The sequence below is a fragment of the Macaca thibetana genome, chromosome 7 (assembly GCF_024542745.1).
Source record: "Macaca thibetana thibetana isolate TM-01 chromosome 7, ASM2454274v1, whole genome shotgun sequence".
NCBI classification, from domain to species: domain Eukaryota; kingdom Metazoa; phylum Chordata; class Mammalia; order Primates; family Cercopithecidae; genus Macaca; species Macaca thibetana.
Window position 1 is genome coordinate 157955513 of NC_065584.1, and position 14805 is coordinate 157970317.

The following is a 14805-nucleotide window of genomic DNA, read 5'->3' on the forward strand; positions in this document are numbered from 1 at the left end:
CCCAGCTCTGCTGTTGGAGTAGAAAGTGACCACGCATGACCTGGGAGTCTGCATGGGCTGCAAACAGTACCCTCGAAGGCGTCTGTTTTCTTGGGCTCAGCTTTTTGTTTTTTTATTTTTATTAATTTATTCATTTTGAGACAAGATCTTGCTCTGTTACCCAGGCTGAAGTGCAAGTGAGCTCAAGGGATCCTCCTGTATAGCCTGGACACATGTGCTTGCCACCACACCCGGCTAATCTTTTAAAAATAAATTTTATTTATTTTTTGTAGTCAGGGGTCTCCCTATGTTGCTCGGGCTGGTTTACAATTCCTGGGCTGAAGCGATCCTCCTGCCTCGGCTTCCTAAAGCACTGGGGTTACTGGTATGAGCCACTGCACCCAGCCTCAGGCTCAGCTTTTAAGGACTTGGCTTCTAAGGGGCAGAGGCAGGAGGCCAGGAGCTGCCAGCCCAGCATTGCCACACCTGATACAACTCGAGGCCGCCCAGGTCTTAGTGTCCCTGGTAAAAACTAAGATGAAATACTGAGGCTCGCAGTTGCAATGGAGGCTGTGAGAAGGTGGAGGTACCAGCTCCCAACCCAGAGCTGTGAATGGATTCCTGGACTGGAAGCAAGCCATTGGGCCTGTACTGGGTAGAGCTACATGCCCCTCAGCTCTGGGCGGCACTCAGGGTCCTACACGCTGGAAGTCCACATCTCGCCTCCCTACCTCTGGAGAGCCTATGGCTTAGAGAGAGAACCGGCCTGGGTGCACTCACCACCATGTTGTTGATGGACACCCAGCAGTCATCAGGAAAGTCCTGCAGCATGGGTACCAGGAACTGCAGGCAGCCATCCCAGTGGCAGAGCAGGAGCATCATGCCGATGAGGTTCACGATGCGCACCACGGCACTGGCCAGGTCGTAGGTCATGTGGAAGATCTGCCAGCAGAGGAGGAGAAATTGCCTGGGATAGGTGAGCAGCCAGGAGGACCAGCGGCCCCTTTCTCTGCCCCGGAGCAGGTGGTGGGCACTGCTCTGCATGGACTCTGCAGGGCGCTCGCTCGGTGCAAGTCCAGGCTGGGGGTGGGGTGGGAAGGCATCGGTCCAGGCCTCGGAAGAGGAAGACTGCAGGCTGCAGGGTCCCAGAGGGACATCTCCTGGCATCTGTACAGATGGGGGCTCCTCCTGAAAAGTCTAGACATCGGGACATGTGGAAGGACACCTGGAGCCCCATGCAGCCCAGAAGTGGGCAGAGAAGCCGCTTTCTCAGCTTGCCTGGGGTGTGAGGACGCCAGGGAGAAAAGCCTGCCAGCCTGAGGCTCCTCAGGGAACGAAGGTCTACAGACATGGCAGGCGTGTGTTTCCCTAAACCTATCACTAAATTCTCAAGACCCACACAGGGCAGCCACGGAAGTGCAGAGGAAGCGGCGCAGGCTCACAGGCCCCAAGTTCAGGCAGACCTTGATCCCAAGCCCAGGTCCTACCCAGTTCCTAGCTGTGTAACCTTGAACCTCTCTGATCATGTTTTCTCATCTGGAAAATGGTGATAAAAATTCTTATCTGAGTGGGTTGTCAAAAGAACTAAATTATACATATAAAGTGCTTAGTAATGGGTAGAGGAGTGTTCAATAAATTACAAACCATTATTAATTGATAAGTTGTTATTAATAATTAATCTTCCTGATTGGCTAATATGTATTTGGGGTAATGCTCTCCTTTACAGCACCCTTGACCCCAGCCCACTGCCACCAGCCCCTCTCCACTCCTGCAGCTCCGAGTGGGCGGCTGCAGTGTAGCTGGACAGGGCCAAGGTGGGCATATCCTGCCCCCCCCTCCCAAAGCTACCATGCTGGGGTCCCCTTGGTGACAGGGCAGTGGGGGATGGAGAGGTGGAGGCAAGTCTAGAGGAAAGTCTCTGGAAGCTCTGGCCTTGCTTCTGTGGCCTGGGAGACTTTGGAGTGGGTCTAGCCACCCAGCCCCCATTCTCATCCCTCCATACTATTCCCAGGCAAAGACACCCCTCTTGGAGGGGGGTTGGGTCAAATGTCACAGAGACCTAGTTTAAGCCCATTTCAGATGTGGAAACTAGGCCCAAAGAGACAGAGCCTAGATATGTCGGCCCCTGTCTACTGGTCTTCCAGCTACGGCCCTGTAGCTAGTGGCAGGATGTTCTGATGCTAGTGACCAAAGATGAATACTTTTTGTCCACAGCTCATTACCTGCAGTCACCCCCACCTGTGGCCCCCATCAAGGGCATGACCCTGAAGGTTCCAGCTGCAAAGCTGGGAGTGTTTCCAGGATGAAGTGGACAGCGAAAGCTTCCGGGATCTGGTAGCTTAAGCTTGCCCCACCATTTCCCCATGGCCCTGGTGACAGAGGGGACAACAGTGCCACACCTGACCATGGACATGAAATTCCACAGCCACCCTCTATTCAAACTCACAAAAATCCTTTGCTGAAGATATTGTTCATCTGTTTTATACCAAGGCTCAGAGAAGTAAAGGAACTTGCCGGAGATCACAGTGGCAGTGAAAAGGCCACATGTAGCCAGGTCTGCCCGATTCTGAGGCCTGCAGCCACCATATTAGATTGTTAGATTGACCTAGTGAGGAAAGGGTAACTCTCAGTAGTTCCAACTCAAACCCAAAGTGGCTGAATGACGTGCCCAGATTCACACAGCAAGCTGGGTCCGAGGCCATGCGAGACTTCCCAGCTTCTCGCCTCCCCAGGCCCTGCAAACAGTGTGATAGTGTAGACGGTGCTGTGTGCTCTGCAGCCCAGCAGCACTGGGGCACTGACCAGCTCTGGGGCTGTCAGCGTTTGAGCTCCTGGCTAAGCTGACACTGTTCAGCATCTAGCATGGCCTGGAAGGAATGGTGGGCCCTAGAGAGCAGGCCGGTCTGTGGCTGGGCTGGAGCCTGGGTCTGTGACGCAGACCAGATCTGATTATGAAGCTAGTGTCTCTGGTCCATTCTCTGCAGCTGGTCGTGCTCAGGCACCTGTATCCTAAGACCATGAGGCTCTCCCCTGCAGGTCCCTGAGCACCAGAGCCCCCAGCACCAGCTGGGGGGAAGATCCCACTTTTGCCTCCTTAACACTTAGGTGAATGTGACATGTCTATGACCTTGGGCAAATCTTAACCTTTCTAAGTCTTGGTTGTCCAGGATGCCACTAGCTCCCCAGCTCACCCAACTCCCTGGTGTCTGAGCTAAGACACCAGGGTTTTGGGGAGGGCGAGTGGCACAGCACCATTCACAGTCTCAGAGCCGGCCATCCTCCACACCTGCCTCCCCACCACCACAACTCAGCCTCCCCCGCAAACAAGCTAGACATCTGCCCCCTGCTTTGCAAGGCTGCTTGTGAATTAAACTAGCTAACAAAGTGCTCTCTGCACACCCATCACAGATGCAAGGGTGGGGTCATTATTATTAAGCTCCTTCACTTCCCAGTTGCTATGGGCTGCACTTTTGTGTCCCTCCCACATTCCTATGTTGAATTCCTAGCCCTCGATGTGATGGCATTTGGAGCTGAGGTCTTCGGAAGGTCATCAGGTCATGAAGTTAGCACCCTCATGAGTGGGATGAGTGCCCTTATAAAGAGACCAGAGATGACCTCTCTTTGTCCTGTGAGGGCACAGGGAGAAGGCAGCCGTCTACAAGTCAAAAAAAAAAAGGCCTCACCAGAAGCCCCCGTGCTGGCACTCTCAACCCAGACTTCCAGCCTCCAGAGCTGTGGGAAGCAGTGTTTGTTATTTCAGTCCCCCAGCCTCTGGTGTTTATGTTGTCACAGCCTGAGCTGACTGAGACACCAGCCTTCAGAACCCAGCCCTCTGCCACAGACAGGAAAGCTGTGCAGGAGGCCAAGGGTGCTGCAGGCAGAGACGGGGGCCCATGGGGGCAGAACGGCAGCCTCCCCGAGGCACATGGCCTAGTGCTGAGCTGGGGTAATGAGGCAGGCCTGCCCCAGGGTTGGAGAGTCCAGGACAGGGTGCAAATCAAGTTCCACAAGCCACAGATTTGGATAAAGTCGTAAGTCAAGCCAACAAAGGAAAATATATTCTGTTCTCCTACCTTGACAGAAGGCACCATCATAACGCCCTGGAGGGTCAGGCTTGAAATGAGAGCTCTTAGAAAACCACTCCAGAGCACAGCCCACCTCCCTTCTCTTCCCTGACTGTGCCCCCCAGCAGGGGACCCTGGCCCACAGCCAAGCCACATCCATGCCACTCCTGTGAACAGTCACTTGTAAGTGGGTCAAGGGGTGGGCATAGAGGCAGGATGGTCCCCTCAGGACACAGCCTGGGAAGGGCCCTGCACAGGCCCTGGCAGCAAGCTTAGAGGTGTCTGTGCCAGGAAGGCTGGGTACTCAAGTGTGGTCAAAAAAGAGCTGCAAAGAGCCCCCAGACTCCTCACTGTGAGAAGAGGAGCCCTCCGGAGTGTGGGCCTTTCTTCCCTTCTTTCCTGGCAGTACCCTCAGGGAGACCCAAATGTCTATACCATGTCCCCTGGAAATCAGCCTGTGTCAGTGCCCAAGAAAGCCCTCTCCCTATGGGGCAGGGAGGAAAGTCTTGCCCTTGCTTGCCCAGAGCTCACAGTCTGGCTGGAAAAGGAAGCCACACCCAGGAAAAGGACTTGGGAACATGTATATAGAAACCCAGCAACAGAGCAAGGCAAGCAGGGCACAATGGGGAGGTCAGTAGAGAGGCTGGTTCAGGCTCTGAGCAGCCCAGATGTTGCTGTGGGGCTGGACAGCACAGCTGGTAGCAGAGCCCACAGCCACAAGCATGCCGTTCTCCTCCCACCCCTGGCTTGTCAGGGCAGCAGGAATTCTGCTGAAAGTCTCTTTAGTTGCGGAGGGTATCAAAGTCTAGGGCATCTCTGGAAGCACCCTGAGTAGGGTCTCCCTGGCTAAAGGGCTCCCCAGGATGCAACTGTGTTGCCCCCATCACAAGGGGCTGTGGAGGTCGGCAATGCTCCTCCTCTGCCGGAGGCAACCTTCCCTGTGCTCCTCTTTCAAGCCCTGGGATACCCCAGTTCCTTGCTTCTGTCATGCCTGAGACACACAGGTGGACTCTAAGAGTAACACAAATTGGCTCATATGTCCAGCTGTCTCGGTCTATCTCCACATGACACATCCAAAACCTGTTTCCATCTCACAACTGGTGCCGCTGTTCGTGAGGCTGAGCAACAGAAACCCACCAGCCAGCTGTGAGTGAGTCTCTCACCCCTCCCCACATCCCATCCACCAGCAATCCAGGTGGTTTTGGCTCTACTGCCAAAGTGGACATCTCAAAGCCATTTACTTCCCTCCAATCCCAATATGACCCCAATCTAAACACCCCCAAGATGACGGCCCCCATCTCTTGATGAGGCTCCCCACCCCTCCAAGCCATTCTCCACCAAGCAGCTAGAAAGACCTCTTGGAGACATAAATCAGAACATGTCACCCTCTTACCATAAACCTTTCAATGACTTCCCACTGCACCCGTGAATACACTCCAACTGCCGACTGTGGCCCTCAGCATCCTGGCTCCCAACTACCAGCCTCCCCGACTCTGCCCAAGGCCATCTCTGGCCACAGAGGTGTCCTTGAACGCCCCAGGCCAGTTCACGCTTGCCCCAGGCCCTCAGTACTGGGCTTGCTCTTCCATCTGCCTGCGTGCTGCCTCCAGCTCCTTCTTGTCATCCTGTCTTGGCTCAAAAGCCACTTCCATGGAAAGGAAGGACACTGGATCTCTGTGTGTGACACAGCCAAGGGCCCTCCCTTCCCTTTCTCACCGTGACTCTTCGCCCTGATAGATTTTCTTCTTCCCGGAGTTCTCACCATGTGAAATGACAGTCACTGACTTGCATGCTGCTGTGTGAGGCAGGGCTCTTCTCTATTTCTCACTTCTGTGTTCCTCCATGCTTAGCACAAACAGGCATCAAACATGTCTGCTGATTGCCTGAATAAATGTGGGTACATCTAAATGAATGAGTGGGTACCATATGGGAGCTCAGGGAAGTCTCCAGGCATGGCTAGAAAGAGTCCCAGACTGTCACAGGCCACAGTAACTGCTCCTTTGGACAGATCATGCTGGGCCTTAAAGACAGAGCATCGAGGGTGGCACATTTTCCTTCAATGACTTCCTTTCCTTCTGTATTACCTTTTTCTTTTCATTACTCCTTTTCTTCTAAGATCAGGTCCTTGTCTAATTTTGCCTTTATTGTGATCTCAGCAATGAACATGGCACAGAGCATGTGGTAAGGTTTCAGGAACTGAGAAGGGCTTCGCGATGAAGGTGAAGGCGATGGTGACAGTGACGAGAATGATGGTGGTCAGCAGGGCTCCTGCTAGTGTAGACGGTGGAAGAACAAAAAGGTACCCGCTGTGGGCAGATGCAGCCCACAGGGAACCTGCCCTTGTCCCTGTGGGAATAACCAAGGTGCCTTCTCCTGCAGGGGACACAGACTTCCACGTCCTACTGAGAGCATGGTGGTGGTGAAGCCTGGGACTGCGGTGAGGAGCAGTGTGGGCACTGGGGCGGTGGGTGCAGGTGAGAGGGCTGGAGGGGCTTGTTTCAGATGGCTTTTAGACACCACAAAGCTGAAGCACCAACAATGCACAGTCTGAGCCGCCTGGGAAGAGCTGGTGGGGGCAAATCCATTCAGGTTAGGGGGTAGCCTAGATTTGAGGACACTCACCTCACCTGTACCACTCTCCAGCACCCAGGACGTGGTTGCTGAGAACAAGGCTGGACGTTGCTGGGAGAGGCTGCTAAACACTGGTGTGTCCCCACTGTTGGCTGGGGCCACAGGCCACCTGAGAGTCAGTTGCACCAGGCAAATATTTGCCTTGCTCTCTATATTTCATTAGAACTCCCTCTTACGATGTTGGTTCTGACTGCAGGGGTTGAGCACCTTCATTTCCAGGCCACTGCAAGCCTTGCCAGTCAGGTGGTCCAGGCAGCTCACTCTGCCACACATGGAACTTGGGGAAGCCCTGCTCTCACACTTTCCGCAGTTTCTCACCTGCAGTGCAAGGACAGAGCCACACATCTTTCACCTTGGGTGGAAACTGCCTTTTCCACCCCGAGCCTCAGTTTCCTCATCTGTGGAATGGGTCAGTAATTGCCAGCTCTCAGGGCTATCACAGGGGTCAGGTGAGATCATAGCCACCACTGGCACATGGTAGGCACTCAGGACATGTTGGTTCCTTTCCTTCCCTCTCTTTCCCAGCCCTCCAAACAAAGAGCTGATTTCTCAGTTCCGAGGGGAGACCAGAAATGAGAGGTCAGGCTGCTCTGTTTCCACCAAGGCCTCTTCCTGGGGCCTGATTGAATCCCCTCCTCTGGATTCGCTTTCTCCTCATGGAAGAACAATTTCCACCTGTGTCTCAAGAACAAGTGTCTGCATTGAAGACAACAACCCCAGGCCTGGCAGAACAGGCTGCTGCATATGCATCCCGGGTACAGCCTGAAGGCAGCTGCACTGAGGGTCATGCCAGGTCCCTTCCTGGGTGCAGGAGACAGGGCCAGTACCCACGCCCCAGGACCTCTCCTCATGTCATCACTTCTCACAGATGCCAAGCACCTGATTCTGAGATGAGGCAACCAAGGCCCACAGGACAAGGGGACTCATCAGAGGCCACACAGCAGCCCCAGCTGGCCTCCTGCCTCCAGCCCCTCTTTGGCCACTTCAGGTTGCTGAGGAAGAGGAGAGGCTTCTGGGATGGGTCACTGGAGTGCTGGGCCTTGCAGGGTAACATCCAAAGAGGGGTAACCGTGGTTTCTAACAATAGCCTCCATGCCTGGAATAAGCTCACACCTCGGAGGGAGGGAGGGAAGAGGCATGGCTGGAGAGGCTCAGGAGGGAGTCTGCTGACCCAGATCACCCAGGATGGAGGCAAGAGGCTGACGTCCTCCAAGATGGCGGTCCATACCTGCCCTAGACCACTCCACTCACGCTGACTCGCAAGACTGCCTGACTGCCACCAACACTTAGGAGATCTCCTGGGCGCCTGTTCTGGGCCCGGCTGGGGGAGGCAGTTGAAGCCTGGGGTCAGAGGTCTAGCTTCTTGCAGCTTCACCAGGCAGCCTGGGGCAAGCTTTCCCCAGTCTGTGGGAGGCAAGCTCCCCAGCCCCACCGCAGGGATCCTCCTTCGCATCCTGTGAGCTACAACAAGGTCTTCAGGATCAGCTAACATGAATCTTGCCAAGGCAGATAGGAGCTGGGGACTGGGCCCCAGGGAGCCACGGCTTCAGAGAACATCAGCATGTACCTGACAAGTGGGGAAACTGAGGCCCAAAGGAGGAAAGAGATTCATAGACGGACTTGAAAAAGGAGATTAGGCCAGGGTTTTCTGTGCTAAATACGCCTCTCCTCAGCTCTCACACAGACCTAGGGCTTCAAATGGTCTTTCTGCTGCTGCCTCTGGGCCAAGCGGAGGTGGGAGATGCCCCTGGGCTGGAGTGGCCGGCTATGGTCCTGGAGACAGGGTTCCTGGGGCCAGCTGGGAAACTCCAGTCCAATCTCAGGGGTCCAGTGAGAGCCCTAGGCTGGGCGGTGTGCCCGGCAGAAACTAGCTCAAAGCAATTTTCTCCCCAGCTGGTAGGAGAGAGAAAGGTTTGCGTGTGGAAGGTTGAGAGTCATCCATCTGGCCTCCTGGGATCTCCTTCCTGCACATGAGATGGGGCGGCATGTCCAGTTCAGAGGCCTGACCCAAGGTGTCCTGGGGCCTCTGCCTCCCCCAGAGAAAGGCCAGGACCACACCTGATCAGTTCTGGGTGCCCAAGAGGGTGGCTAGGCCAGGGTGGCAGTGGGGACAGGAGCCCTGGGCCTGACCTCCCAGGATGCAAAATGTGGGGACGTGAAAGACAAGCTTAGCTCCAACCCAGGACTCATCCTGTCCAGCCTCTGGCATCTCTGCCAACTCCTACAAAAGACCACAGCCCCCAGGCCCCGGAGGAGTAAGGTTGGCCCCTGGGAGGCTGAGGCCTGGAGACACAAATGGATGCCAGTGGAGGGAAGGAGCTGGCATGTCTCTGCTTTTCCTGGCAGTCTAGCTGTGGGTCCAAGACATGCAGAAGGTTGGGGGTTTCTCAGGGTCTGAGGGAGCCAACCTGTCCTACATTTCCACCTGGGATGGAAACCAGGAGATAAGTGTGTCAGGGCATAAGGGGAAACACGCCTCCATCCTTCCTTCACAGTCCCTCAGCGTGGACCCAGCCGCCACCCTCCAGAGTCACTGTCCCCTCTTAGCCCTCAGCTCAGACCATCTGCCACATCTCTGCACATCTCTGTCCCACAGGCACCTCCAACTCGACCTGTTGCACAGATCTCCTCCCCTGCCGCTGCCCTCCCACTCTCTGCTAGTGGTCATCCTAGTCCTTTGATCCCAGCCCCCACCCAGGACAGCACAGGTGGGTGCCCGGCAAGCACTTGCAGGACTGAATGAAGTCCAGTCCCCCATGGAGGCACCCCAGCCATGAAAGGAAACAATCATAGAATCAAAGTCATTCTCTTTCCATCTGAGAAAGCGGGAAGTGCATGGAACTGGGAGACAGGAGGCCTAGGCCAAAAGCCCTACCACTGGGGCGGCTGGCCTTTCGGATCTTCAGTTTCCTCACTTGACATATGAGGATCATAAATCTTGCCCTGTTTCTCTTGCCAGCTAGGTGTGAGGAACCAAAGAAATGTTACTAAGACAACTTGGTGGGGAGGGAGGTGTGTGTGTATATGTGTGTGTGTGTGTGTGTATATATATCATAAATATACAGGCGCCCACCACCACACCCAGCTAATTTTTTTGTATTTTTAGTAGAGACACAGTTTCACCATGTCGGCCAGGTTGGTTTTGAACTCCTGGCCTCAAGCAATCTACCCATCTTGGCCTCCAAAAGTGCTAGGATTATAGGCGTGAGCCACCACGCCTGGCCAGGAGGGACACATATTAAACAGTTCTTCTGCAGCAGGCTTCATGCTAAGGCTTTATAAACATCAGGTACAACTTACACCCATTTTGCAGATAAAGAGACTGAGGCACAGAGAGGCAAAGTGGACCCAAAGCTACATGCTAGGCAGCGTGGAGCCAGATTTTAACTTGGGTCTTAAATGTGCCATTCCACTACACCGGGGTGGGACAGCCCACACTATGTGCTGGGGGCCAAGAGAGCTAGCTGGATTCTGCCCCAGTTCTACCAGAGGTCTAACTGCATGACGTTGGGAGAGTCACGGCTCCTATCTGTCAGCATCAGTAATGCAAATTTGCCAAGCCAAAGAGAATTTCTGCCATGGAGCGATGCTGCCAAACTGGTACACACACTTCTCCCATGGCACACGTGTTCATGACGCCTCTGACCTGAATCTGCTCGTGCCTCTACCATCAGCCACAGGGGCTGCCAGCCGAGGCCCAGGCTGCTGTTGGGGGTGAGGGTGGGGGGCTTCATGTCCTGAGCATGGGAACTTCTGCCCAGGCAAGCAGGGGTCCTGGAGGCTGGGAAGTCAGCCACACGGCACAGGGATGGAGCGGGAAATGGCCCTCCATGGAAGCTTGTTCCACCCACAGACTGCCCAGCCCCAAGGTGGGCTATCTCACAGAGAGTGGGCCCTCCAGGCCGGCCTGCCTGCCACTGCTGCCAAGTCATGTAACCTGGGTGGGTGGCAGACACAGACCGAAGCACTTGGCAAGGTCAGCTGCTCTTCCTCCCAGCAAAGCCCTTAGCTCCTCTGCTGCAGACGACTGCTTCAGCCCATGGATAAGTGAAGTTTGTTCAGAACGGAGTTGGCCCGCCCAGTTCTTTTTCAATGTTTTATTTTCCTCCTGTAGCCAGTGTTCACAGCCCCTAGGATCCCTTTACAGTATCTGAACACAAGACTCTAGCCTGCCTGCGTGATTTCACTCTCTACAGCCAGTGGCCGCACCTTTTGTCAGAGGCCTGCCCGGGCTGCTGGAAACTGCTTTGGCTGCAAGTGCTGAGGGCTAGCAGTGCCTTGAACCAGTGACTGACAGGTAAGGGGATATAAACATTCCAACTCCCTTGCCCTGACTGGGACAGCTCCAAGGTGTGGCGCACACTATCCTCGGATCCCACAGGGCTGAGGCAAACAGCCCTCCACAGAACACCCTCCAATGTCCAACTACTGCTTGGCTTTCTGCCTTTCCCTGTCCCTCTCCCCCACCCCCTTACCAGATTTTCCTGGGAATGCATCCCAAAAACATCACTTTCATGCAAATCTTTGTCTCAGGGTCTGCTCAGGAAGAACCCAAACTAAGATAGTTGCCAACAAAATTTGTACAAAAATCCAGATTTCCGTTTCTCATAATGCTGTAGAACTAGCAACCCTGGGCCCATTCCCACTTGAACAAAATTTAGCTGGAGCTGCATAGAGGCCATCCAATATAGACGGAGATGTTCTCTAGTTCTTCTCATCCACCACACTGTCTACTGTTCCCCAACTGGCCCTTTTCACCCCATCCCTTTTCCCTGCCTGTCCCCAACAAGCTTATGGATTTACAAACCCTACAACATAACGCAGTGGTTAATAATGTGGGCTCTGGAGGTGATCGGCTTAAGTTCACATTCCAGGTTCACAAGTTACTAATCATGCAACCTTGTATAAGTCACTTAATCTTTCTGTCTCTCTGTTTCTTCATGTGAAAAATGAGTATATACATGTACCTATATGGTTCCCTCTATAGCTGTTACAGACTTCACTGAGATACTGCATGTAAAGTATCCAGCACATAAGAAGTCAAGAAATTACTAGTATTTGTCCTCTTAGAGCAGGTGTGCCTGCCACAATCTGACAGCCCATGTTCAATTATCTGAGGTTCCCTGCCAGTTCCTCACTCCCTCTGTGGGGAGTGGCCTTTCCCCCAAGAGGTTTGCACTGACCACTCACCTCTTCCCACTGGTGAATATACCGAATGAGGCGGGAGAGGCGTAACAAGCGTAAGAGGCTGAGGATCTTCGTGAAGCGGACGATGCGCAGGGCCCGGGCAGTCTTGTAGACCTCCGAGTCGATGCGTGTCTCCACAATGAGGAAGATGTAGTCCACAGGGATGGAGGAAATGAAATCTACCATGAACCAGCTTTTCAGGTACTTCATTTTAATCCGCTGTGGGTCCAGGATGATCTCTGTGTTGTCCTCCACCACGATCCCTGTGCGGAAGTTGAGGACCAAGTCGATGAGGAAGAATGTGTCTGACACCACATTGAAGACAATCCAGGGTGTGGTGTTCTCATCCTTGAAGAAGGTGATGCCCACAGGAATGATGATCAGGTTTCCCACCATCAGCAGCAGCATGGTCAGGTCCCAGTAAAATCTGCCCAGAGACACAGGGGTCAGTTGCCAGGAGGATAGAGAGGACAAGTTACAGACTAAGGGAGGAAGATCTGAGGGACAGCATCTGGGAGAGAGAAGTCTTGGCAGGTTCCGAGACAGGAAGATAGGCACATGGGTACCAGGGCAAGATGTGAAGACTGGCACAGGGAATGACACAGCAAGAGGCTCTTCATTCACTAAGGATACCCTCCGTGCTGCCCTTCTGTGAGTTCCCACAACCCCCAACAACAAGCTTCCTCCTCCCATCCCCACCCCATAGTGAGAGTCAGGCTGAAATGCAAATCAGTGACACTCAGAGAGAAGCAAGAGGCTGTTTCAGCAAAAGGAGCAGCTCACCCCACACCACCCCAGGCTCAGGCGAGGCTGCCCCATCCTCCCTGAGGGTCAGCTGTGGCTTGAGACGGGCTGTCAGGGAGACATTCCACAGACCATGACCAAAGAGCAGGGGAGGTGCAGACACAACTCAGGCGCCTGGGAGGCAGGAGGCCCAGGCTCTAGCCCCAGCTTTGTCATCAACATGTTGTGTGACATCCAATAGGGCCTCCCTACTCTGGGCCTCAGTTTCCTCACTGTGTAATGAATCCTATCATTCTGATCTGGCCCTCTCCCACACTGGTTCTCTGGCATCTCCCTCTAGTCCACTCCCCTATAATCAGAAAATGTCTGACCATCTCCTTCCCTCAGAGGTTTGCATCCTAACGTGGGGGTGTGGAGGGGGAGAGATAGCTTCAAAACAAGAATTAATGGGGGGATTTCAGGCACTAGTGAGGTACCACTCAATGTGATAGAAAGAGACCAGCCCAGGGCCTCCAGAATCATTTCTCCTAAGGCCTCAGGCACCTTCAAGTCGTTCGTAGAGGGAGCCTCAGGGCAAAGCCTCAGAGAAGTTGAGCAGCATGAGGAGGAGGCACAATGCCAACTCACAGGTCTGCGCTGGGTTTCTCCCAACTCATCAAGCAGGGGGCCTTCTGGAGTGTGAAACAACACAGGTGGCCAAGACCCCAATCCAGAAGGCATGGCCAATTGTTCCCAGGGACCCTGCCCAAGTACCAGCCATACCAGGGCTGGCCCCAAGACCAAAAACTTGCACTGCAGAGCTGTCTCCCTCTGCTATTAATTTAGACGTTTACACAATAACAGATAAAGGTATTAAGTCACGCAGAAATAAGCATGTCTTCTCCCAGGAGAAATAACTTTCCTACCATCTTTGATTCTTTACTGCAGGGAAGCCGGGAGGAAGGAAGTGGGAAAGAAAGCGATAAGCTTTCCTGGAGTCTTCAGAGGGTCTCACTGTAAACCAAAGTGCCCCTGCCTGCAGAGTTCCAGGTTGCAAAGAAATTACTTCAGAGCAAATTGTTCGTTTGTTTGCCAGACTCAAAATGGGGCTGTGAGTCAAGGAGAGGGTAGGACGTGTTTCGCTGAAGGTGGGTGAGATGGCTGTCCTACATCACGCTGCGTGGCGAAGGGCAGTTTCCAGAGAGTCAGCTTTCTGCAGCTCCTTTGAAAGCCAAGCTCTCCACAGCCTCAAGACAGGGCCTTATGGGGGATAAGGCTGGATGCCAAGAGGCCAACTTCAGCTTCTCTCTATCCCATGACCCACCACTCCCTCCTGTGGCCCCAGTACCCGTATGCCAGCTGAGAGAACCCAACTAAGGCCTGAGGACCCACCCTCAGCTTCACACTTCACTACAAAGAATACAGCACATCTGCTAATGAGTCATGGGCCCCAGGAGAATGGTTTCAGCACCTATGGGGTGCCCTAGAGCCATGCATGCTCTACCCAGCCACAGGGAGCTCACTCAAAGACAGCTGTGTACACTCATTAGATGCCACATGCAGGTATCCCCATTCACATGCACAGTGCACAAACACCCCTCTATACACTCTGCTGTCATCCCTCTTCATTTAATCTCTTGGGAAAAACAAAAGAAAACAAATTTTTTTAACTGTGCATAGAAAGGCCACTGAGGGCCATGTGGCCCTCTGTACATAAAGCTAATAATACACCCAGGCTAGAGGAGTTTCTAAAATTAACAGAGCGGATGCAAGGCGGCTGGGAATGCTGACTTGGGCGGGCCTGCCACTCCAACGGGTTTCTACACTCTCCCCAGCTCTAGTTCCCTCAATTACAGTCCAAATTTGAGACAGTAATTAACAGGAGAATGTTTGCATTTAGTGGTCTTCATAAAACCAAATTGCATAAGGCAAAAACACCCATTTCCTCGCACTCTGACTAATGGTTTCAATCTTGAGCTTCCAGATGCTCAGGGATATTTCCAGCCCTCGATCTCGGCTGGGGTCGGGATCCTGGATCATTCTTTCCCACAAACCACTACCCTGGAACATCAGAGAGCTGCTAGACAGTATAATATGGTGGGAGGAGGGATGGGCCCTGGAGTGAGCCAACCTGGGTTCGATTCCTACTCCATGGTTTACTAGCAAGTCACCTTACCATGCCACACCTCCGTTTTCTTATCTGCTCAATGAGGATAACCAC

At 53.6% G+C, this 14805-nt stretch overlaps 1 protein-coding gene across 1 annotated transcript in view; it reads right to left on the minus strand.

The window, feature by feature from the left end:
• Positions 1-14805, minus strand: part of HCN4 (hyperpolarization activated cyclic nucleotide gated potassium channel 4) — a 49485-nt gene that overhangs the window by 11409 nt on the left and 23271 nt on the right. The window contains exons 2-3 of the mRNA XM_050797727.1: positions 11865-12288; positions 760-921 (exon numbers count right to left, since the gene is read on the minus strand). Coding sequence (XP_050653684.1) covers positions 760-921; positions 11865-12288 — 586 coding nt within the window. The remainder of the gene's footprint in view (positions 1-759; positions 922-11864; positions 12289-14805) is intronic.